The sequence below is a fragment of the Macrotis lagotis genome, chromosome 5 (genome assembly GCF_037893015.1).
Source record: "Macrotis lagotis isolate mMagLag1 chromosome 5, bilby.v1.9.chrom.fasta, whole genome shotgun sequence".
In the NCBI taxonomy this organism is placed as follows: domain Eukaryota; kingdom Metazoa; phylum Chordata; class Mammalia; order Peramelemorphia; family Peramelidae; genus Macrotis; species Macrotis lagotis.
In genome coordinates, this window is record NC_133662.1 from 120984567 (window position 1) to 121008624 (window position 24058).

General features: G+C 32.7%; 1 protein-coding gene across 1 annotated transcript in view; it reads left to right on the forward strand.

The window, feature by feature from the left end:
• The window catches only part of RFX6 (regulatory factor X6), a 69215-nt gene that overhangs the window by 20142 nt on the left and 25015 nt on the right, over positions 1 to 24058 (forward strand). Inside the window, exons 5-9 of the mRNA XM_074190239.1 lie at positions 7094 to 7171; positions 9944 to 9971; positions 16989 to 17096; positions 22458 to 22535; positions 22626 to 22739. Of these exons, the coding sequence (XP_074046340.1) occupies positions 7094 to 7171; positions 9944 to 9971; positions 16989 to 17096; positions 22458 to 22535; positions 22626 to 22739 (406 nt within the window). The remainder of the gene's footprint in view (positions 1 to 7093; positions 7172 to 9943; positions 9972 to 16988; positions 17097 to 22457; positions 22536 to 22625; positions 22740 to 24058) is intronic.

Consider the following 24058-nt stretch of genomic DNA (forward strand, 5'->3'; position numbering starts at 1 on the left):
GACACAGAAATCTTTACTCAGATCATACATACAAGGTATAAAATGGACCCAGAGTAATGAGTTAGACAAGAAATTTATTGGTTTTCCAGTAGGGAGGAAAGTCCTACTTCCGGGTTTGATAAGCACCAGCTCATTACCTGAAAATCAATTTGGCACCTTTATTAGCATGCAATAAGAAATAATTACTATGGGATCATCTTTCCTCATTACTTATAGCTCTTGTAAAAAGAGAATATTTTCTCTAGACTACTCTGATACATCAAAGTCTCATTGACATATAAATATCTCATTGACATATAGACTCCCTCCAATTGTGCAGATCCCATCCCACCCATCTCTTCTTCTTTATATGTTTACTATATCCTAAAAAGGATCTGCGTGAAATAATCTGGGTTTATATATGAATTTTTGTCAAAACTTGTATTTCTATTAGCAATCTTAACTCCAAATGCTCATGCATCAGTTACATATTGTAGATGCCTGACTTTGGTTATATTTCTTTGTATAAGCAAAGAATTCAAATTCAATATGTAAAGAATAATTTTTAGATTTTAGTGATTGACCGATATAATTAAGGTAATCCGAACTCAGTGTGGATAATATAATTTTCAAATGAGGCCTGAGATAACTGGAGAGTTCTACTCTATAAGTGAGTTTGATGTTTTTTAAAAGAAAAAGGATCAGGATTGCATTTTATTCAGATGATGAAGATATAGGTATGAAGTCAATAAGATTATTTTTAGTTGGACTTAGTCACACTAGCTGAGTTCATTTAAATTCAATAACAACATTTTAAGTTAGTAATATTAAGTATGGGGCCAGACTCCAAAGAAATAGAATGATAACTAAGATACAGTCCCTGGCTTCAAGGAGCTTTGCTATATTTAATTACACTAACAAGAAGAGATGCAATCTTATTTCAGTGGAAAACCATCCTTTGAACCAGTAAGATCTGCATTTAAGCCTTATACTGAACAAGTTTTCTAAGCTCTTAATGTCCTAGTTAGCATTCTGATATGTTACAGACAAGCTGCCAATTACATGAGGGGAAGGAACTTCCCACACCAATGGAATCACAGGTTCAGATCAAGACAAAAAGAAAGATATCTCCCATTAAGATAAAATTAGGTGCCAACAGCATTGTTCATAGAATTTCTGGATTAAGAAAGTAATTTTTTAAACCTTTAAATATACTGGAAAATGAATAAAAAGTTAAGAATTAAATGTGATTTAATACCATATTTTCTCAGCAATAAAACTTAAATTGCAATTATTTGAGTTGACTGGGAGGAGAAGCACTGAAATTCTCTTCCTGTCTTCTATCACAGAATCAAATAGCAAAGTAGACAAAAACTAGAGATAATATTCAGAAGATGATGTGGTCTAGACATGGTTTTCTGGATTCTTAAGGTTTTTTTTTATTGACCATGCTACTTTGATAATTATAAATAAACTTGTTTTATAACTAAAACTATATATTGAATCATAGGAGGAACTTATTAGGATCTTTTCATTTGCTATTATTGTAAACCATTTATATAATACTGAAATAAGGTGTTTTTCAAAGGTTGGATAGAATTCACTTATATCTCCATCTGTTCCTGGAGTTTTTTAATTTGGAAGTTCATTTTTGGTTTGTTTAATTTATTCCTTCAAGATTAGGTTTTTCAATTCTTTATTTCTTGTTTTAATGTGAGGATTTTTATTAACATTCATTTAATTTATGTTGTCAGTTTTATTGGCATATATTTGGGCCAAATAGTTTCTAATAATATTTTCTATTTCTTCTTTATTGTTGTGAGTTCTCTTATTTATTTTTATTTTTTTAGGTTTTTGCAAGGCTCTGGGGTTATGTAGCTTGCCCAAGGTCACACAGCTAGGTAATTATTAAGTGTCTGAGGCTGGATTTGAACCCAGGTACTCTGACTTCAGGGCCGGTGCTTTATCCACTGCGCCACCTAGCCACCCCTTTGTTTTTGATTCTAGTATTTTAAATTATCTCTTTCAACTTTTTGATCAAATTAATGATTTGTCATTTTATAGGTCTTTTTGAAAAAGTTTCTAGTTTTATTTATTAATTAATTCACTGCTTTGTTTTGAAATTTGTTAACTTTTTAATTTTCAAGATTTTAAAAATATTTAATAGAAACCTAAAAAGTATCTTTTCATAACAATGATGGTTTCGACATATCAATGAGGGAGAATCAAAAGAGAAAGAGATAACTATAGCCACATTGATCATAAGTGCAAAAATTTTATTAAAATGTTAACATATTGGGGAGGCTAGGTGGCATAGTGGATAGAGTAAACTTTTTCAAAAAGACCTATAAAATGACAAATCATTAATTTGATCAAAAAGTTGAAAGAGATAATTTAAAATACTAGAATCAAAAACAAAGGGGTGGCTAGGTGGCGCAGTGGATAAAGCACCGGCCCTGAAGTCAGAGTACCTGGGTTCAAATCCAGCCTCAGACACTTAATAATTACCTTGCTGTGTGACCTTGGGCAAGCCACTTTACCCCATTGCATTGAAAAAAAAATTAACATGTCACATAATATAAAACAACTTGCCAGAAAGATTATGCACTGACCAGGTTGGAGTTATACTGTAGTAAAAGGCTGGTTGAAGGAAAATTATAAGCTTAATTAGTCATAATAAGAACAAATGAACAGAAAGCATATGTTAATTTTGAGAAAGTACCAGACTTTTTTCTGTTTAAAAAATACTTGAAAAGCATAGGAATAAATAAATCTTTCCTTATCTTAAATCAAATATAGATATGTATATATGAAGGTATATGTAGTCAAAAGCTACTATTATATGGAAGAGAAACCTTTCCAATAAATTCAGGGATTAAACAAAGATGTCCACTGTTAATACTTCTACTTGAAATAAAGTTAGAAGTGCTATACATAGTAGTAAGATGAGAAAAGGAAGTTTTAATAGCCATTGGTAAAAGAAAAAATGAAATTGCCATTTTTCAGATGAAAAGATAGCCTTAAAAAACTCAAGTCAACTAAAAATTATATGAAAATATCTTCAGCAAACTTGTAGATGATAAAATAAATCAATACAAATCCTTAGCATTTCTATATAGATAAATACTAGAAAAGTACTATATAGAAAAATACTAGAAAGAAGAGATAGAGAAGTTCCTTTTAAAGTAACTACATGATGTATAAAATAATTGGGAGAGTACTTTCCAAGATAAACAAAAGAATCATATAAATATAATTGCAAACAACTGTTTACAGAAATAAAAATGGACCTAGATGATTGAAAAATACTAATTCCTAATGATAAGATTAGCCAATGTTAAAAGAATAACAATAATATTTAAATTAATTTACATATGCAATACTATACCAAACTACCAAAGATTACTTTATGCATCTAGAAAAATAAAAGAATTCAATGGAAAGGGGGAAAAACAGTAAAGAATCTTAAGGAAATAATGTAAATAATGTAATATATTATATTACTTCAAAAATGGGAGTAAAAGGGACTTGGAAATGACATCTCAAGCTATATTACAAAGCTATAATTATTAAAAATAATTTGCTATTAATCAAAAAATAGTGGAACAAATTCAGTACCCAACGTATTAGAGGCAAATATATTTAGTACTCTAGTATTCAATAAACACAAAGGTACTGTTCAAGGATTCACAATTTCACAGAACCTAATGGGAAATTTGGATGACAGAAGGAAAGAAATATTTCAACCAAAGCACCTCACAACTTAAACAAAGATAATCTCTAAATAGGAAGGTGACCAAGATATAAAAGGTCAAAACATAAACAAAAGACCATTCATGATTTCAGAGTACCAATGTTGAATTATGTTATTCATGACAGAGAGGTGATAGATTTAGGGTACAGAATGAGACAACACATTTATCTATATAGCTCTATACACATATACACGCACCCCATATACAATAAAAATATATGGTAAAGAGAAATATCTCTTATTTATATAATTATATGATATAAATAGCACACATACACATATATATATAATGTTAAGAGAATTCATTTCTCTTGACTATGCATATACATTACAAATATTTATTTTTTCTTATCTTTTCCCCCATTGAAGTGGGGGGGAGGGGAGGGAGAGAAAAAAGATTTCTGCATTTTTTATTTAAAATTATTTTTAAATAATTTTAAATAATTTAGGAGGAGTTACAGATTTGGAATGTTGCGTGCACTTTCAAATGAAATCAGTATGTTATTTGATTTAATTAATTGTTTTACTTTTTCTTAAGAGACTGCTCATGAAGTAGGAGCAAGGTTTATAATGTTAAAACAAGACAATAATGAAATTTTAAATTAAAAAATAAAACCAAAGACTAGGGTTAAGGGGTGAAAAACAAAAAGACTACATAACAATCTCAAGCAAAGAGGAACAATTACTTTCTGGGCATAACTTAAAATTCATTTTCTTCAGGAAATGACTCATAGATCCATAAATATCTCATTTATACATTAGCCATTATAGCACTCTGAGGAATCTGCAAAGAGCTTAAATTAGAATACAAATTTTATTTTAATTTGTCTTTATTCTGTTTATTTTTTCCCCCTGCTCAGATATAACCTTTTATTCCTGGTATTTGATTTTTAATTCATTAAAAGGAAAAATGAATATATTTTCACTAATTATTCTGCTTCACTAATTTTCTGATACCAATGACTACCTGAAAAAAATTCCTGCAAAGTACCTTATTTCTATAGAATGCTATCTACAAGCAGGCTATTATTGCTATAAAACCAGCCAACTTGTCTATATTATCTAGTTTTTCTCTGGCTTATATCTACTACCACAACTGCTTTCTGCAAGATTTTCATAATTTAATGCCAATTTCTTGTGATTAATAAGTCTGGAGTTTTCATAAGTTTAATGTCTCACACATTTCTCAGTTTTCCTTCTCTATATCCTTATAGTTTAAAAAGAAATTTTAATTTTCTTCAAAGTAAAAGTTCTTTCTACAAACATGGGGAAAAAAGTCTGAGTCTCTCCTATTTTTCTTTTTTCAGAAGAACTGTGGCTGTTTATATCAAGGTCGAGATAATGGAGGCAAAGATCTTTGGCCTTTCAAATTTCATAATATTTATTCTTAAAATTTAGCAATTTGTTATATTTATACTGTTTCTTCATTTTCCTCAGTTTTCATAATTTTCCTTTTAAGATCACTTTATCTTTAAGGTCAGGTCTCATACTCCTGGATGCTCTGCAATAATTTTTATTAGAGTGAATTGGAATAGGAATTCAGCAAACTGAGGAAGGCATAGTGAGAAAAGCATTGGATTTGGGATTCAGACCTGAACTCGTCATAACTTTGTTGTAACTTTAATAATGTGTGATAGTGATCAAATCACTTGTTCCTTATAGACCTCAAGTCTATAACTTAAACTAGTTGAATTATAAAGTTCCTCACAGATCTAAAAATTAATATTCAAAATAACTTTTACAATTTATTCTCATGTTTGAACTCATTCTTCCTTTCTGTATATAAATAGGTGACCTAAGAATCCTTTTGTCCAAGTTAGATATAAATTATTCTTTGTAGACAACTTTAAGAGGGTATAGAGGAGGTTCCAAATAGGAGACCATCTGGTAATCCATGAACTTTAGACAGCATTTCCATAACTTCTTGGTTCATGGACATGCTTATCTGTGCTTTGTGAATTTTAGGGAAAGTTTCTTAAATTGGGGATTTGGAATGAATTAATTTGCAATTTCATGGGTCCGCAATTGATCATCATCCTGATAGTGTTTTAAATTGAGTCAAATCTATGCCACCTTGTTGAGCATTGAGAATAGGCATAAACATGAACATATTCTGGTGTGATCACCTTTATCAAAGCTGCAAACAAAACTCATACTAGCTTTTTGATGAATAGAATGAATGCTGTGATTTTAATGCATTAATTTAACTTGTAAAGAACTTTTGGAACCTGCAGGATGAAACATCCTGTGCAAATGCAAATCATTATGTCATCATTTCTGGAAAAGGAATTATATGGATGATACTAAAAGGTCATGGCTAAACAGATTACAGCTTTTATTGCCCATGTCTGAAATCTACATTAGGAATGGGAGAATTCTAGGGGTGATGTAGAAATCAAGAATTTTGAACTTGGAAAAAAGTCACAGAATTTGAGATTGGTATCTCTAGGTGGTTGGTTCTAGGTCTTGTACTTACCTGTATGGGCAGCATATTACTAGGTATGGTCAGAGGTGGGAATAGGGTATAGAAAGGATGACTCTCTTATCCAGTAGCTTATCATCCACCTGACACTTTTGTTCCAAAGCATCACACCTTTTCTGTTGACCACTTCTCTAATTATCTGCTGTTGTTGATTCTCAACAGTTTACAACAAAGAAAGAAATCTCCTACTCTGCTCAGAAAAAAATTGACAAGTTTTACAGTACAATAAGTGTGTCCTTATTTCCTTATTTAAAGTGAAAAACTTTTACTCCCCAACCCATTTGACATCTTCCTTCTGGAAAGTCTGTGTTTCCCCAATACCATGATGTTTTCTTCCCCACTATAAAAACCATTTTTTATTTAATTTCAACATAATCTTGAATGAATCAAATTTCAATTAGCCACATTGTATGCCCTCATAACAAGTTTTTATCTTCTAAAAGTTTTCAGCAGGGAGACTGAGACTTCTCTTTCCCCTTTTCCCCACCTTCATTCCCTCCCTCAATCACTGCCTTCCTTGTTTGTTCATTCTTTCCTTCCTTCTTTCTTTTCCTCCCTTCACCATCAGATATGCATCAGAATTATGAACAGAAGTAGAATAAATGTTCCTCTGTGATCTTAGGAAGGCTACAACCTCCGTAGACCTCAATTCCCTCATCTGTAAAATGAGTGGATTGCCCTCTAATGTCTCTAGTTCTAGCTCTATGATCCCAAACTCCTTTAAGAAAGGAATTTAGCACATTGAGATTCTGATGAATGAAATGATGAAAGGAAAACTTGGAAATATGGTTATCATTTACTGTATTGAGTTTCATTCTGCTGATCTTTCACCAGACTTTTGCTAAACTCACTGTTACTTCTTTTCTCTTCCAACCCAGGTACCACTATTATGGAATTGGAATCAAAGAGAGTAGTGCATATTATCACTCTGTCTACTCTGGGAAGGGTCTGACAAGGTATGTGTGGTTCAGTAACACTTTCAGCTTGCTTTCATCTTTCTCCAGACTAGCAATGCTGCCTACTGGATAATCTTCTTTATCCATCTATTCTCACTGCATCTGTTTTCTTATAAAATTCAGGAGAGATTTCCAACTTTATATAGACCTTTGTGCTTATCAAGTTCCCTGTCCTTTGCACTTAAAAAGGTAAATTGCTGAGGAAGTATTTAGAAGCTGACTGGTTCTTTAAAAATATGAAAAACAGAAGAGGGGTAGCAGGATTCAGTTTAAATCAATGTTTGCTTGCTAGTCTGGGTTCCTTTTATTTGGAAGATATCAGTGATAAATAAGAGAAGAAATTATATTTGCCTAAAGCTCTCCACAAGCTGATTATAATTTTTCTTTCCATTGGCCATTACTCTCTCTCTCCTGTGTTCCATGATTCATCCAAAGTTATTAAGAGTAAAAATTATTTTATTCTTCATCTTTGTACCCTAGCAACTAGCAAAGTGCCTGGAACATAACAAATACTAATAATTTATAGAATTCTTTTTCATGTTGTTTGAGAGAGGCGTTCATACTTGTGATCTCATAGTGACCTGTGTAGATCAGCAGTGATTTCCCAACTTTGATTCTTAGAGAAGTGCTTAAGTTACTGAGAGGTAAATTGACTTGTGAGTGGGCACACAGAAAGTATGAATGTAAACAAGGCAAGATTTAAACTGAAGACTTCTTGATTCCAAGACCTCCCAGTCTGCTATGCTGTGTTGTCTCTCATCACCATATATAAATGCCTATAGTGAAAAGAGTGTTGAACATGTAACCTCCCAAAATGCAATGCTAGTTTATCACAGCTCTAAGGCTAAATAAATGTATTTGAGAATTCTAATGGAGGAGAATAATTAAATGGGTTTGGCAGCTAGTGGCACCAATTAATAATACCCAGTTTTTGAATGAGCAAAGTTGAATTTGTATATACTCTTTAAGGATTTCAAAACACTTAGCTCATAAAAGCATGAAGTAAAAGGCAGCTTGTCAAAGTGAACAGAAAGCATTTTCAGAGCTAGGGAAGATTTGGGTGTCCTGCCCGGAATATCTGTATGACCCTAGATGCAACTTCTCAGTTACCTCTCAGAATTGGGCAATTCCATAAAATTAGAAACTTTAGAAATTAGTATCCACTAGAATTGGTAAAGAGCTTGTCATCATGAGTAGTTGTATTGATGTAGTTCCTTATATTAATGAAATCATTGGTTTAGTCCCTATCTGTAATAATTCTGTGAGAAAAATAGGTATACTAATTTTGTAGCTGAGGAAAATGAAGTTCTGAGAAGTGATATGATTTGTCCAAAGAATTATATTTCATGTCTAAGGTGAGATCTGCATACTACAGTTTTTAAGGAATGAGCCTACCTCTTGTCCAAAGAAGACCCTTAAAAAAATCAAATCTTTTGTGCATTTTCCCAGTTAACAAAGTGACTCAAATTAATAAGAATAAGACATTGTATTAGAAGTGGTCTAGTGGAAGCATATAAATAATTTATGACTTCCAGGAGCTGCTTAAAATCGGATGGTTTCATGGTGTCTACCTGCTATAGAGAAGGGATAGACACAATGGTGGCAGCACAGTCTTGTGGAAAGGGTCTTAGACGAGAAATCATGAGAACTGAGTTTTTTCCCAAAATCTTCTAGTGACTATGGATGGTTATCACCTTTTGTCCCATTTTTGTTTCCATTTTTTTTAAACAATGAAAAAGTATACTTTTCAGGGACATTGTGAAGCTCCTGAAGAGAAATTGTTTCATTCTTTGCCTTTGCATTCCCATCGTCTAGTACAGTGCTAATAAATACTTGTTGATTAATGGAACAATAAGAACATCTATAATACATATAAGAAAACTCGAGCTTTGCAGAGAGGAGGTGAAATAGAAATCCAAGTATTAATATAAACATTTATTGAGCACTTATTGTGTGTTATGTGAATAATATTAAATGAAACATTTCCTGTTTTCTGGAAGGTTCCATTCTATCAGGAGAGTACATGTACTCATAAAAGTATATACTAAACAAATGCAAGGCAATATAAGAGAACTAGGTGATACAGTGGATGTAGCATTAGACCTGGAAGCTGGGAAGATATGAGTTCAAATAAAATTTCAGACAATTAAAAGCTATGTGACCCTGGGAAAGTTTTAATATCTCTGCCTCAGTTTCCTCAACTGTAAATTGAGAATAAATGATATTTGCATCACACAAGGTTGTTGTGAAGATCAAGTGAGACAATAACATTTGTAAAACACTTAGGACAGTGTGGCACATAGTAGATGATTATTATTTGATAATTCCTACTCTCCATTCCTAATTTTGTGGGAGGTTCAGAAAAGAACTCAGGAAAGAGGTAGAGTACGAGCTGAACTTCAATATGTAATATGTTAATATTTATGTATTACCCTTTGATATAGCAAATAGTCTATGCAGTTTTTTGCTGTCATTTCCAGGCTTGTGTGAAATGTTTCAGATGAAATTCCTATGTCTGAATCCTTATGCAACTTTTTAAAATTCATCTCATTTTATCTTTCCCCAAATGTCTTCTTGAGTTCTGAGTAATTTAAGGTGAGCTTGGTTCCTTTTGGGGATATAGTCAAAGAACTACTTCTGTATGAGCATGTACACTTTCCCAGGTGTGATATGAAGTCACTCTTTTAATAGATTCCGTAAAGTAGTTTTTCCCTAATGCTAGAACTGTAATGTTCTTTTGGAACTAATGGAAAATGTATTGATTTTTTCAAGGTTTTCTGGAAGCAAGCTGAAGAATGAGGTAAGCATCATTTCTTTTTAAAGTATTTCACATTTTTTTATTACAAAACTTAGTTGCTTAATATCATCATGTAGTCAAATAATTCAGAACTTTGAAACTCCTCCATGTTTTGGACAAGAGAAAACCTCTTGGATACATTCTGCTTTGTTTCATGCCTCGATTACACAACCTTTTCCAGAGATAATTTTCTATTTATCTGTACCTTAGATTAGATTTAATTTAGGATACACCAAAGAGTTTGTGGATAGATTTCTAAGGATCCATGAACTTGAATGGAAAAAAAATTATTAAATCTTTGTTATTACTACCTCAAAAGGAAATTCAGCATTTCTATCAGTTATTTTTAAAAATGGTTCTGTGAAGGGGGAGGGGTCTATTAGCTTCATCAGTCTGTGAAAGGGGTCCATGACACACAAAAGGTTAAGGGTCCTCCCTGCCTTAGATCAAATACTTTAAAGACTTTAAAACAAAGCCTTTGTGTACTCCCACTAAAATCAAGTTTTAGAAAAAGCCTTAAAGCAACAGGGTTGAATATAAATTGTGCTAATAATATGGCAATTTAAATAAAATCTGAAATCTGGAAGAATAAGTACTGAAAACCACCAGTGCTGCTTATCTCTGGTATGTTGTACCACTTTTCTTTGGTTAGTATTTTTCCTGAGGAACAACATATCAGCAAACTATCTTTATCTAAACTAGTTAATCTGCCATTAGAGACTGCATGGCTAATTAGGCAGATAATAATGCTCTCATTATCCTGAGGTTAAAGAGCCATTAGAAACAGGTGCTGCTGAGCTAAGAGTGGGTGGCAATGTAGTACATGAGCCAATCTAGAACTGAGAATCACGAAACCCCATTAGGACAGTGAAATGATGCAAGTCTGTTATCTTGAAAAATGAAATCAAATGAAATAAAACCCCCAATTCTCTGAAAGGAACCAATTTCTTCTCCCCAAAGCTTTAAAAAAATACATTTAATGGGTAACTACATAATAAAACTCCCTAGATTGCCCCTTTTAATCGATGAAATAAACTTTGTATGTTGATAAATAATTATTAAAGTGGAAAAAATTGCTCAATATAGTGTTTTATTATGAAGTTTGCATCAACTCAGATTTTAAATTTAAATAATTTCTTTAATTTGGTGATTTATCTATGTTTAGTGAGAGTGATAATAATAGTAGAAGACAATTATCCATTTGCTAATTGTCCCTTGTGTATGTCTAATGAAAACTAAAATTTTTCATTAAGACTTTTTTGCTTTCTGTAAGAGGTAGTATATCGTAGTTTTCCTGACTCCAAGTTCAGAACTCTATCCACTATGCCATTAGTTGACTGATAATCTAGCTGATTATTGATGCCATTGTCGAAAAATTTTCCTACACTAAGGAAATCATGGTTTTGGATTCTCCAAGTATTGTTTTCAGCTCTATGAATCCAGAAACTGACTGAATCTTCCTATATCCTTCCTATTCCAAGCCCAATGTTCTAAACATAGTAGATAATATAAATTCATTTATTTGAATAGAATTTAATATCAGATTGGTATTCAAAGAGGAACAGGATGCTAATATGTATGCTTCACAATACTCAATGTGGGTGGGGGAGAAATGTGTAAATTTTAATGATTTACAGAATGCTTTCATATGCACTGTCTCATTTGAAGGAAAACATATCATTTGTAGTCCCACTTTGAGATTGTTCACCTCTTTATGCTCCTCTCTTGAACAGTGAGAGATCCCCTACTAGTCTGAGTTCATAGCATATATGGGGAATTCTTAAGACTAGGAACTTTGCTTTGAAATGCATAAACAAAGGAATTCCCCAAACAGTTTTTTAATATATTTTTGGATTTGGGACTTAACAGTTGTAGGATCGTTAAGGTCAGTTTGAAAGGAACTTGTGGTGTTATCAAGTTCAACATTCCTGGAATTCATGCTGAAGTTAGTCCTGGATGTCAGCATTCTTGATTAATCCTTTTATTTACTTTGAAAAAGCAAGAATTGAAATGTTTGTTTCCTTTCTTCCCTTAATGAACTAGGAGAGAAGTTGTGCCTGCTAAATATGTATCTAATGGTTAAGAACTTTTTTCTCCCCATCATTTTGATTTTGGAAAAAAATTTAGCCAATTCTCGTTAACCTCTACTCTAGGGTATGGGATATAGTGTTATGGTTAAAAACAGAGCAAATTAGGCAGAAATAAATCATTTCCTTATATTACCATACCAAAAAGTCTTTCAAAGTTGATCAGCTTTGTTAGCAATGTAATGGTTGTTATTTGAAAACTTTCATTTTTATTAATTAAGATACTAAGCTAAGTTTTCATTTTTGAGATTTTAGTTCTTCTGACTCCAGGGAGTATTTGTATTTTGATCACAGATCTAGATCTGTGAAAATGTCTTAAATAAAGCTCCCATGAAAGAGTTTCTTTTCCTCTGAACCTGAGATTTTATTAGTTTAGGGAATTACTGGTGAGGAAACTCCCTTTGCTATTGCTCTACAATTTTGTGATCTTAGAGAATAGCTGGGAGGGGGCAGGGTGTACTGAGAATTTACCAGACTTGCCTGTAATCCCCTAGCCAGTTTGTGTCACAAGTAGGACTTAAGCCTAGGTCTCTGACTCTTTGGTTTGACTGTCTATTCACTGATCCAGATTGATTTTTGTGAAGGATTCTGTGGATAAAACAACTATAGTTGCTGTTTCTACAATACTACCACTACCACTATTACTACCACTACCACATTACTATATTACTTCTACTACTGCTGCTGCTGCTTCTGCATCTACTAATGATAAATGAATTAATATAGAACCTTATACATAATACATGTGGATAGAGGGAGAGTTTCATCATTTTAAAATGAGGATGTTAAGACAGTTACCATGATAATCAAAACTTTTCAAAGAGGCTATCCTAAAAGTACAGAGTTAAGGTATTGCCTTATTTCTTAGAAATATAGAAACTAGTAGGGAAAAAAGCATAATACTTCACTTTGAAGATTTTGTCTATTTCAAAATATTTGAAACCTTTTAAAATCTTGGTCAAACCAAAAAAAATTCAACTTCATTAAAACTAGGTCATCAGAAAATATGAAAGTGTCTCCCCATGCTGTCGTCTCTTCATAATAAAAATGCAAGAATAACAAATAGAATAAGTAAAATTACAAATGGACAAAATAATACCAACATAATATAACCGATAAAATGAAATTATTAGAAAAATCCTCTAGGATCAATGCAGAAACTGAAGCTAAAAAGAAATAGATCACTCCATAGCCAGAGCAAGATTGGTCATAAAGTCTATTTTCTAGTTCTTGGCTCACATTTATTTTAAATATTCCAAATAATGCAGCTGTCATTTTGCCTGGCAAAACTTCATAATTTCATCCTATTAAGAGTCATATTTTCTTTCTGAATTTCCTTCTCTTTAACTTCATCTTTCCATGGTCACCTTAACAACTCTACATCAAACCAAATAGTGCATCCCCCCTCCTCAGTGTGCTTGTCAAATATTTGTAGACTGTTATCACATTCTACCTTAGTCATCACTTAGTTGAGCTATATAGATTTAACTCCTTTAATCTTCCCTCATAAATCAACCCCTCCCTCCCTCTAATCATATTTGTTTCTCTTCTCTAGGCTCATTCTGTTTTTCTTTCCTTACAACTTTTGGTAATGAGATGCTTAAGGCTCAACACAACAGTCCAAATGTCACTTCACTAGGTAAGCAAGGAGGCAGTTCTCTAATCAATGACTTGGTACCTCCTTATACAGAAAAGAAAAGAACAAGAACCTTCTGGTCTTTTTAGAAACCCACACTTCTTGCTTCTCACCTCTGATTTTCTTCTAGCATTGCACCTTCTACATTTTTCTTATTATTGCACTGATAAAACTTTTTCTGCTTTCTTACCCAATTGCAGAAATGTTCCCAAATGGCCTCCTCCATTTGCTTCCCCTCCCCTCACTCAAGTTATATTTTTAGGTTTCTTTTCATTGATTTCCATCTCTACCAATTTTATATAAATATGTATCACTTCTGAATAAAGCTATAATTTATTTACAAGAATTTAAAATTATAGAACCATTTATTCATTAAAATGGCACATCATTTCTTAGAAATAATTTACTCAGTCCTTCTATCTTGCTTAATATTATTATTAGGAAAGAGGGTTATTAGGGAGAAAAGATGGTTTTGAAAAAAATTAATTTAGCTATGGAAAATCAGTGTGCTACAGTAGAAAGAAAGTTAAATGGCAGTGTGAGAAGCCATGGGTTTGAATTTCAGATCTACCCCTTATTTTCTATATGAACTTGAGAATATCACTGGATGGACTTCTGTTAGTTCAAGTTTTTCTCTTCTGTAAAATAAAGAGATTGAGCTAGATGACCTGTAAAGTCCCTTCCAGGTCTAAATCCTATAAATTATTAATTGACAGAATTTCATATTTTACCCAACTTTTTCCTCTTCCATGACACAGTTATAGAAAAATCATTATTGAAGCTATGAAGAACTGGTTTCAAATTCTGCTTCTTCCATATACTGGGAGAGTTAATTCATCTCCAGTGCCCTAGGCAACTATCTAAGACTCAATTTCAGTGAAGGCACTCACCCTGTATTGGCAAAAGGAATTTCCTCATCCAAGAGTTTCCTGTTATTAACTGACATTTCCATTCTTTCTCTGTGCATTGATGACTGATGTTCACACTGTTGACCATAGATTATTGAAAGTTCCAAAAGTGCCTTTTGAATCAGAAAAGAGTGCATTTTGTTGTATTCTATTTTTTTCCAAATTTACCATCCTTTAAGGTGACTATGACAACTCAATACTGAGAACACTGATCAACCAGAATATCGCATTCTTCTCAACAATTCTAGATAATGGAATGTGTAAGTTAGGTGAAAAAAGTGTTTTTCTCCTAAAATAAATCAATTTCATTTTTTTATGAAAAATTTTAAATGAATGAACATAGTTGGAAAACATATAAAATATTGTCCTGTGTTGTGTGAGGTAGTATTTTCAAGCTATAAGTCATTTTAGGCCCCAGATTTTCCCTCTCTGGTCTTTAGACCTTATCTGTTTTCAGGGAGCAGAGGATATTGATAAGGCAAAGAAATGTCACCTATTGATATACAATAATAAATCTTTTGTCTGGGGACAGGAGAAATCATAAATATAGCACAAAAAATATTTAAAGCAATGTGCAAAAGATGGGTTGAAAGAATGAATGAAAGTGTTTTCATAGAAAGCTACTAATACCTATAGACTGTGTAGTGCTATATAAGAGAGCTAGGTTAGGACCTAACTTTGAGTTCTCACTCTGCCTTCTATTATCTGAATGATAGTGAAATTCAATTTCTTATTCTATAACATGAGAGGAGATGGACTACGTGACTTCTAAGGATTCTTTCATCTTAAAATCTATGCTCCTATGGTTGTTCTAGCCAAAAAATAGTATCTTGATAATATAATTATGACTAGGATTGTGACTCATTCTGTTTTCTTGAGCAAAGATGAATTAAGTATAGACAGATGATCTTTGGAGTCTTTGCTTTTTGTGAATTTAGGTGCATATGTTTTAGACTCATATAATATTCCACTACTAATGAATCTGGTGTCACTTCCATTTGCAGCTCATATAGCTTGCCCCCCCCCCCCATTTTATAAAGAAAACTGAGACCAAGAGAAATACATAACTTGCCAAAGGTCACATTGACAGTGACTCAGGAAGAGAGCCTGTGTTTTCCTGAATATGATTTTCTTGTGATTATGTGTGCATATATATATACTTTGCTCTCCCATATAATTTTTCACTAGTTATGAACCAGATGTCATTTTCACTGATTATGTCCCAAATAATGGAATATCACATTATTGAGGTATAAACCTAGATGTCTGTGTGTATAGCTAGATCTTTGTTTCTCTGTTTCTCTGTCTCTAAATTGGAAGGAAATTTTATTAAGGAAATAAAAGCCAAAAAATTCTATAGTATACTATACTAGGAGAAGGAAAATTGGAATCCAGTTCTGTCACTAAAACCATGTAATCCTGGATTTATCTCTTAAAGTCTCTGGGTTGCATGGGAGATATGAATAGGAAGCAATGCAATATTCTTTTTATTTTTTAAGGTTTTTTGCAAGGCAATGGGGTTAAGTGGCTTGCCCAAGGCCACACAGCTAGGTAATTATTAAGTGTCTGAGGCTGGATTTGAACTCAGGTACTCCTGACTCCAGGGCCAGTGCTCTATCCACTGTGCAACCTAGCCACCCTGAGAGGCAATATTCTTTAGAGAAGGGCCATGTGGTGTAGTGGATAGAGATCCAGATTTGAAAGCACGAAGAACTGGTTTCAGATCCTACCTCTATCACAGGTTTGGTGTGTGTACCTGAATTTAACCTCTTGATCCTCTAGATAGCTCTCTTAGATGCAAGATTGCAGAGAAATTACCATTGCATTAGAATAATTTTTCTCATTTGAATTTCCCTATTTCAGTAAAATTATAATCTTAATCTTTTTCCCTATTGTAAGGGAAGTCATGGTGAAGCTTCTGTAATTTTAATTGTTAACTGTGAAAGGTCTGAGAATTCAATAAAAGTTATTTGCCAATATCTAAAACAGGATACAAATCCATTGACTGCTTATTCATTTATTTTTCTTTTCTTTTATATTTTCATTTAATTTTGTTATTTTGAAAATATAGATGAATTTATAAATGAATAGGAATAATAGATTTGTTGACATATACATTTGATGCCCTGGACAAAATGCAGGTTCACTTTTCTACCTTTACAATATTTGGAGACAAACAGCAGAGATATATGTCTGCTGTTTGTCTCCAAATATTGTACATACATACAAACATATATATTTCTATTTTATTTAAATGTAACTTTTGAACCATTTGCTAGATAACTGATATTCATTTCTGATTTCATTCATTCAATGGACATTTATTGAATGTATTTATTACACTCTCTTTGAGGGATGCTAACAAAATATTTTTTTCCCTGAATTGTAGGGTGGTTTCACTCGAAAATATTCACTTAGTTCAAAAACTGGAACACTTCTGCCAGAGTTCCCCAGTGCACAACACCTTGTATACCAAGGATGCATTTCTAAAGAAAAGGTACTGATCTGAAGTGCTTCTTTATCTTCTACAACTACCTCCTCCAATCTATTCTCCCCTTCACTTATCACTTTCTCTTTCCATATCCTTGTAGAATAAGATAGATTCCTATACCCAATTGAGTGTGTGTGTTATTCCCTCTTTGAACCTATTCTGATGAGCATGATGTTCAAACATTGTATGCCACACTCCACCTCTCCCTTCCCCACAATTTCCCATTTTCCCCTCTAGATATATTTCTTTATTGAGTCATTGATATATATATATATATATATATATATATATATATATATATATATATATATATATGTATGTATGTATATAATCTATATGTGTGTATATATGTTCCCTGGCTGTCCTTAGGGTAGATCATAGCATTTGTTGAAAACTGTCAGAAATTTACTTACTCAAATATAATTGACTGATTTATGGAAAGGACAAACTAATGTTGATTAACAACTTTTAGTTTAATTATTTACCTTCTCACTCTTGTTACCTAACCAGGGGATGGCAGAGTATCTTAAATGTTTAAAAATGATGGGGCAACTAGGTGGTGCAGTGGATAGAACACCGCCCCTGGAGTCAGGAGTACCTGAGTTCAAATCCAGCCTTAGACACTTAATAATCACCTAGCTGTGTGGTCTTGGGCAAGTCACTTTAACCCCATTGCCTTGCAAAAACCTAAAAAAAAAGTTTAAAAAATGAGTTTCCATTTAGTCAACTTTAAAGAATTGTGAATTGAGGGGATTAGATTTGTGTTTTCAATGGTAATTTCACCTTTAAAATTCCTTAATTGTCTTATATTTGCTGTACACACACACACACACACACACACACACACACACACACACACACACACACACATTTTAATGAAAAGGCACTAATACATGATTTCCCTATACTTATATAGTGAGGTCTAAGGACAATTGCTTGTTCTGAGGCAACTGAGATTATTTGTCTAGCAGGTTTTTTATTTAGAAAGTAGTCAGAGGGGTTCCCCCCATTTATTGCTAAATCTATAAAATCCATGCAGTGTATCATTGGGCTGCCTATTTTGGTTTTATTTTTGTTTTTCCTCTTCAACTAAAGTGAATGATTGCAATAATAATAGTCGCTACCTCCCAGGTTTTTTGTGAGCATTGATGAGATAATATTTGTAAAACTTTTACTAACCTTATAGCTCATAGCTAGGCTAGTTAATATTATTTAATAACATTTAAGAAAATACCAGATAACTATTGCTGAAATATATTAAACTAATTCAGATGATTTGGTTGTAAAATTATGTTCAGCTGAATGTAGTTTATGTAATTTTAGATAACTTTAGTAAGTATTCCAGACCATAGAGAGTTATGTGGAAATGAGCAGGTTGAAAGATAAGCACCAGAACATAAATGAAAAAATTAGACTGTCATTGTTTTCAAGGACCTGGCCTTTCATTAGAAGAGAAATATGCAAATTAGTAAAGGATAAAAAAGTATTAGACCTGTGATTGAATTTATATTGGGAACTCCTTGAGGAAGAAATATGTTTAATATATATGTATATATATAAATATATATATATATATATGCATATTTTGGTAATTTAACAGTGCTAGAGAATCACCCATATCAATGAGAGGTTAAGTGATTTATCCAAGGTCACAGTAAAAATTGAACTTTAGTCTTCCTGGTTCCAGGGGCTAGTTTCTATCCACCCTGCCATCATGTATGTGAGTATATACAGAAAAAAAAAATAAAAAGATAAATACAAGTTAGTTGAGGGGGTTAGGTATCAGCAGTTGGTGTAATCAGGAAATTATGCAGAAGAGGGAATTGAGGGATTCTGTGACATAGAGGTGATGAGGGGAGAAATTCTAGGCATGGGGTGCTGCTACTGGAAAGGAATAGAGAAAGGAAATAGTGTTACATGTGAAAAAAAAAGAGAGGTCAATTTGATTGGGCTGTAGGTCAGCCAAGTGGTGTGGTGAAAGGAGTGCCAGACCTGAAGTCAGGAAAATTCTTCTTCCTGACTTCAAATCTGTCCTCAAACCTAGTTGTGTGACCCTGGGCACAGGTTACTTAACCCTGTTTGCTTCAGTTTCTTCATCTGTAAAAACTACTGGAGAAGGAAATAGTGAACCACTCCAGGATCTTTGTCAAGAAAATACCCAATGTCATCATGAAGAATCAGACACAACTGATCAGAACAACACGAATTAGAAAAGTAACACATACCAGCACTGGAGAGATATGTTAGGCCTAGGTTGTAAAGGACTTTAAAAGCCAAGTAGAGGAATTTATATTTTATTTTAGAAGTAATAGAGAGTCATTGGAGTTTATTGAATAGGAGTGTAACACAGAATTACTCTCAAGGAAAATCCCTTAGGATTTATGAAGTGTGTATTGGAGTGGGGAGAGACTTGAGGCAGGAAGATTAATTAAGAAAGAATTGTAATAGTTCAGGTGAGAGATGATGAGGACCTGAACTAAGGGGTGGCTCTGAATAGGGAAAAGACAAACAGGAGGAATAACATAGAGGCAGAAAAGACAAGAAAGATGAATAGTAGATAGATATCCATTGTTAAAAATCATTGCTAATTTCAGTTGGACATGTACTCTATACTTCGAAGTTTATTAAGAACTAAAAATAGTTTTCACAAAATCAGATAATCTCATTTAGAAATTAACTCAGAGATTATCTTGAAAGAAATTAGATTCATAAATCTGTAATTTTCAGACTCCACCATCTTACCTTTTTTTCTTGAAAATTCGCATAATTGGAATGTACCTTAGAATCTAGTCTAACTCTGTCATTTTTAGAGGTAAGGAAACTGAGGCCAAGAAAAGTAAAGTGACTTATCTAAGGTAATACAGAATTAGGATTTTTACAGTATTCTCAGTCTTAATTCAGTGTTCTTTCTTTGTTTCTCTTAGTATCTCACAACCTATATTAGGAATAATTGGGTATCTATTAGTTATTTTTTTGTTCTGTCATTTCTAGTTTAATTATTCTCCTTCACAGTAAACAAAATCAAAAGAAGATATGGGTAATTCTTTCTTCTCTTTACCATACATTATCATTTTCCCATCCATTCCATGTATCTTATTTTGTCTTCTTTGATCTTACCTTGCCCCTCAATTTAGATTGAAAAAACTATTTCAGATTGATTTTTCTTTTTTTTCATAAATTTTCACTCCCATGATTTCATTCTGTTATGACGCTCCCTTTCATATATCTGTTTACATAGTGGATTTTTCATGATTTTGTAAACTGTTAGAGAATCATTTTGTTACCTAAGGGCTGTTATATTTCTGTTATGAAAGTGACAGTCTAACTTTGGATTTTGTGGGATGCTAATAAAATGATCAATGTGGCAGTCTCTGGATAAATTGTAGTAAACATAGAAGACCTATCGGGAAAAGCCTTGTTCTTTGAGATGAGTATCTTGGACAAAATAGATTTATTTGCCATATTGGGGTGTCCTTTTAACTGGCTTTCTTCCAAGTATGGATATGAAAGTAAATTATATTTATATACACATGTCAAAATATGTTTATGTCTTCATATCCATAATCATTATATATATATTATATATATATATAATATCTATATGTATGTATATATATTCATGGCAAAGGTCTGATGGAGTATAGTAGCTAGAGTAGTGACCTTGGGGTCAGAAAAACTAAGGTTGCCTCTGATAAATACAAGCTGTGTGGACAAGTTACTTACCATTTCTGTGCTCCAGGCTATAAACTCTCTCATAATTGTATTATTGGATGAATTACTAATCTGTATGATGGAGGGAATTTCCTCACCAGGAGTTCCCTGAATGTATAAAATCATGGATTCAGGCATTAAGCAAACATATAGATAGAGAGTGATAGAAGGAAGGAAAGAAACATATATGTATATTATTTGGTCTTTATAACAATTCAATGAGGCAGGTATTATTGAAAAGCATCAGACACAAGAAATATATTTTAGCACCCTCATCTCATCTCTTCATTTCTTAGGAGTTCTTTCAGTTGTGAACTTCAAAACAGATTGGGAAAATCTGCTTCTTTTATAAATTATATAAACCCTGTAACTACCACTTATAAGTGGATAGAGCAGCACTATCATAAACATTATTATGTCGTACCTAGCAGCAGCTGTGGACCCTAATTCTTATATTTGAAAATAGCAACTTCACTTTCTCTATACCTTATCCCCAGCTGCCTGCTTTGTTGAGAATGGAATTAGGTGGAACTGACTTTGAAGACTTCAGCATTCCTCCTCCCCTCACTCCCATAGCTTTTTTTTAGAGTCAAGGATAGGATTTTTCAACTAGAAGTGACTACAGTGACTACAGTGAAAGGGACTGAGCAAAGAAGCAGCTGTCTGCTTTCTAGTCCCTTCCAACTTATATATCTACACCTAGTTCTCACTAACTTTAATTTAAAAAAAAGTTTTTCCTGAGTTCTTATCTAATGATCTGAAGATGATTCTGTCTATTCTTAGTCACATTAAGCAAAATTACGGTAATCATGAAATGGTTGTCATTGTCCAAGATCTTAATAAAATTTGAATATGCATAAATGAATTATTGATATTGAACCACAATTCTGATAATTTGTATGTGAAGGAATTAAGCTGAATGCTGGATTTGGAATCACTCTGCCATTTTATCCTACCCCTACCATACTTTATCTGTGTGTGATATATAAAATGATGAGTCATTTTAATTTCCCTGACCTTGTTTCCTCATTTGTAAAATGAAGGGGAGGACTAAATCACTTCTAAGATTCTTTCAAATTCTTTAACTTTTATCTTTAAGTCCTTTAAGTCTTTAAGTACCATTCTATATCCTAATTTTTTTTTTGAGAAAGTCATCAACAGATATTAAGTTATGACTAACTCTATTTACAAATGAGGAAATTGATGGTCACAGATTAAGAATAAATAAACATCTCATAAATACAACCAGTCTCACATAGTTGTGAGATCTTTATTTCAAGGTTGACTACAAGGTGATGAATTTTTTTAGCCATGCCAATCTTTCAAGGCCATCTACTAATTATAAAAGGATGGCAAATTGTGTTATAATCACACCAGATGAAATCAAATGGTTATAAATAAACATATCTGTGGGATCAAACTACTAGATTACTAATTTCGAAGTGGAAAGAGATTTTCAATGTATATGCTTAGAATTTTCTTTTGTTTTTACCTTAATTAAAAAAGTATTGATGAATTTCATCAACATTTTATAGCCATTTCTTTTTTCTTTTTTTTTGCCAAATGTTCCATTTGATAAGACAAGATGAATTGATTTCCTTTGTCATTAAAAAAATTGCAAATATTCTTTGTTTAAGTTTTTGCTTCTTTAAATAGGTAGACACTCTCATTATGATGTACAAAACTCACTGCCAGTGTGTTCTGGATAATGCAATAAATGGAAACTTTGAAGAGGTAAGGGTGTTCACAAACATTCTATTGATTATGTTCGTTCTTTTGTAGAGTGAAGATATTAATTATATGTACCCTTTCCCCTACCAACAGATCCAGCATTTCTTACTACATTTTTGGCAAGGAATGCCTGATCATCTTCTCCCACTGCTTGAAAATCCTGTTATTATTGACATTTTCTGTGTATGTGACTCAATTCTTTACAAGGTGAGCCTCATCACAAACTGATGCTTTCTACATGCAATGTGCATTTAACAACAATAACAATTCCCTGTTGGACTATATTATGGGGAAATGATTTCAACAAATTTTACATTTGAGTATAAGGATAACAATAAAAAAATTTCTCAAGCTAAAGAGGTACCAGCAAATGATTTTTTAATTGTTTTGCAAAAAAGCCAGGTTTATTTTTATTTTTAAAAAATTGTCTAAGATTTAGGATTAAGAGCTGAAGAGATGCAATTTCTGTTTTTATTATCATTATTATTAGCATATTAGTTTAAAGGAAACCATTTAGATATTTCACTGGATCAATTTATGATATTAGCAAAAAAGAATTAGGTGCTATTACAGAAATTCCTTTGAGCATCTCATTTTCTACTGTCTCCAAAGATACCCCTCAAAATAAGAAAAGATTAGGTAGAATGGGCAATATTAATGAAATATCTCCTAACATGCTGTCCCAACTAAAATCAAAGGCCTCAAAAGCCTACAAAAGATTCATTAATCAAGGATTTTTATGAAAAAACAAGTGCCTCAGTCTCCTAGTCAAACATTGAGTGAGGTAGATTATGGAGGTTTTTTTAGTGAAGAGGAGATGGTCAAAATGAGAGGCTAGGTCTATGACTAACTCCATTGTCAGCCACAATGAATGATATAAAAATATAGGAAGAATGAGTCCACTGTATAAATATTATCAAAAGAGTTTGCTTGGGTTTAAGACTTACATTGCAAAAAGGAAAGTTCAACTCTTTAAAAATGAATTGTCATCAAGAGAATTTCAAGCTAAAAGAGTTGATAAACTACATATGATTTCTACACTGACTTAACTGCAGATATAGGAAGAGAGACTCAGGAGCAGAATCTTAGTGTATTATTTTATCTTGTGTCCAACCCCCTCCCCCCTCCTCAATGAGGAGGCAACCTCAGTGTTCTTTTCCCCTGAATTCAAGTCATAATTGAACAGATATAAAGAACAGTCATGTAGGGGGCAGCTAAGTGAATAGAGCATCTGCAATGCATAGGGCACCTGCCCAGGAATCAGGAGGACCTGAGTTCAAATTTGACCTCAGACACATAATAATTGCTTAGCTGTGTGGCCTTGGGCAAGTCACTTTACCCCATTGCCTTAAATTAAAATTTTTTTTAAAAAGCATAGTCATGTACTACCACCTCTAATGTAGGTTATAAGCCATTAATCAAAGAGTTATAGTTGAATACTATTAGTAGAGAAACAAAGGACTATAGAATCTGAATCTCAGGCTCACACTTAAATGTTTATTTCCTGAGGAATTCTGCAAACTCAA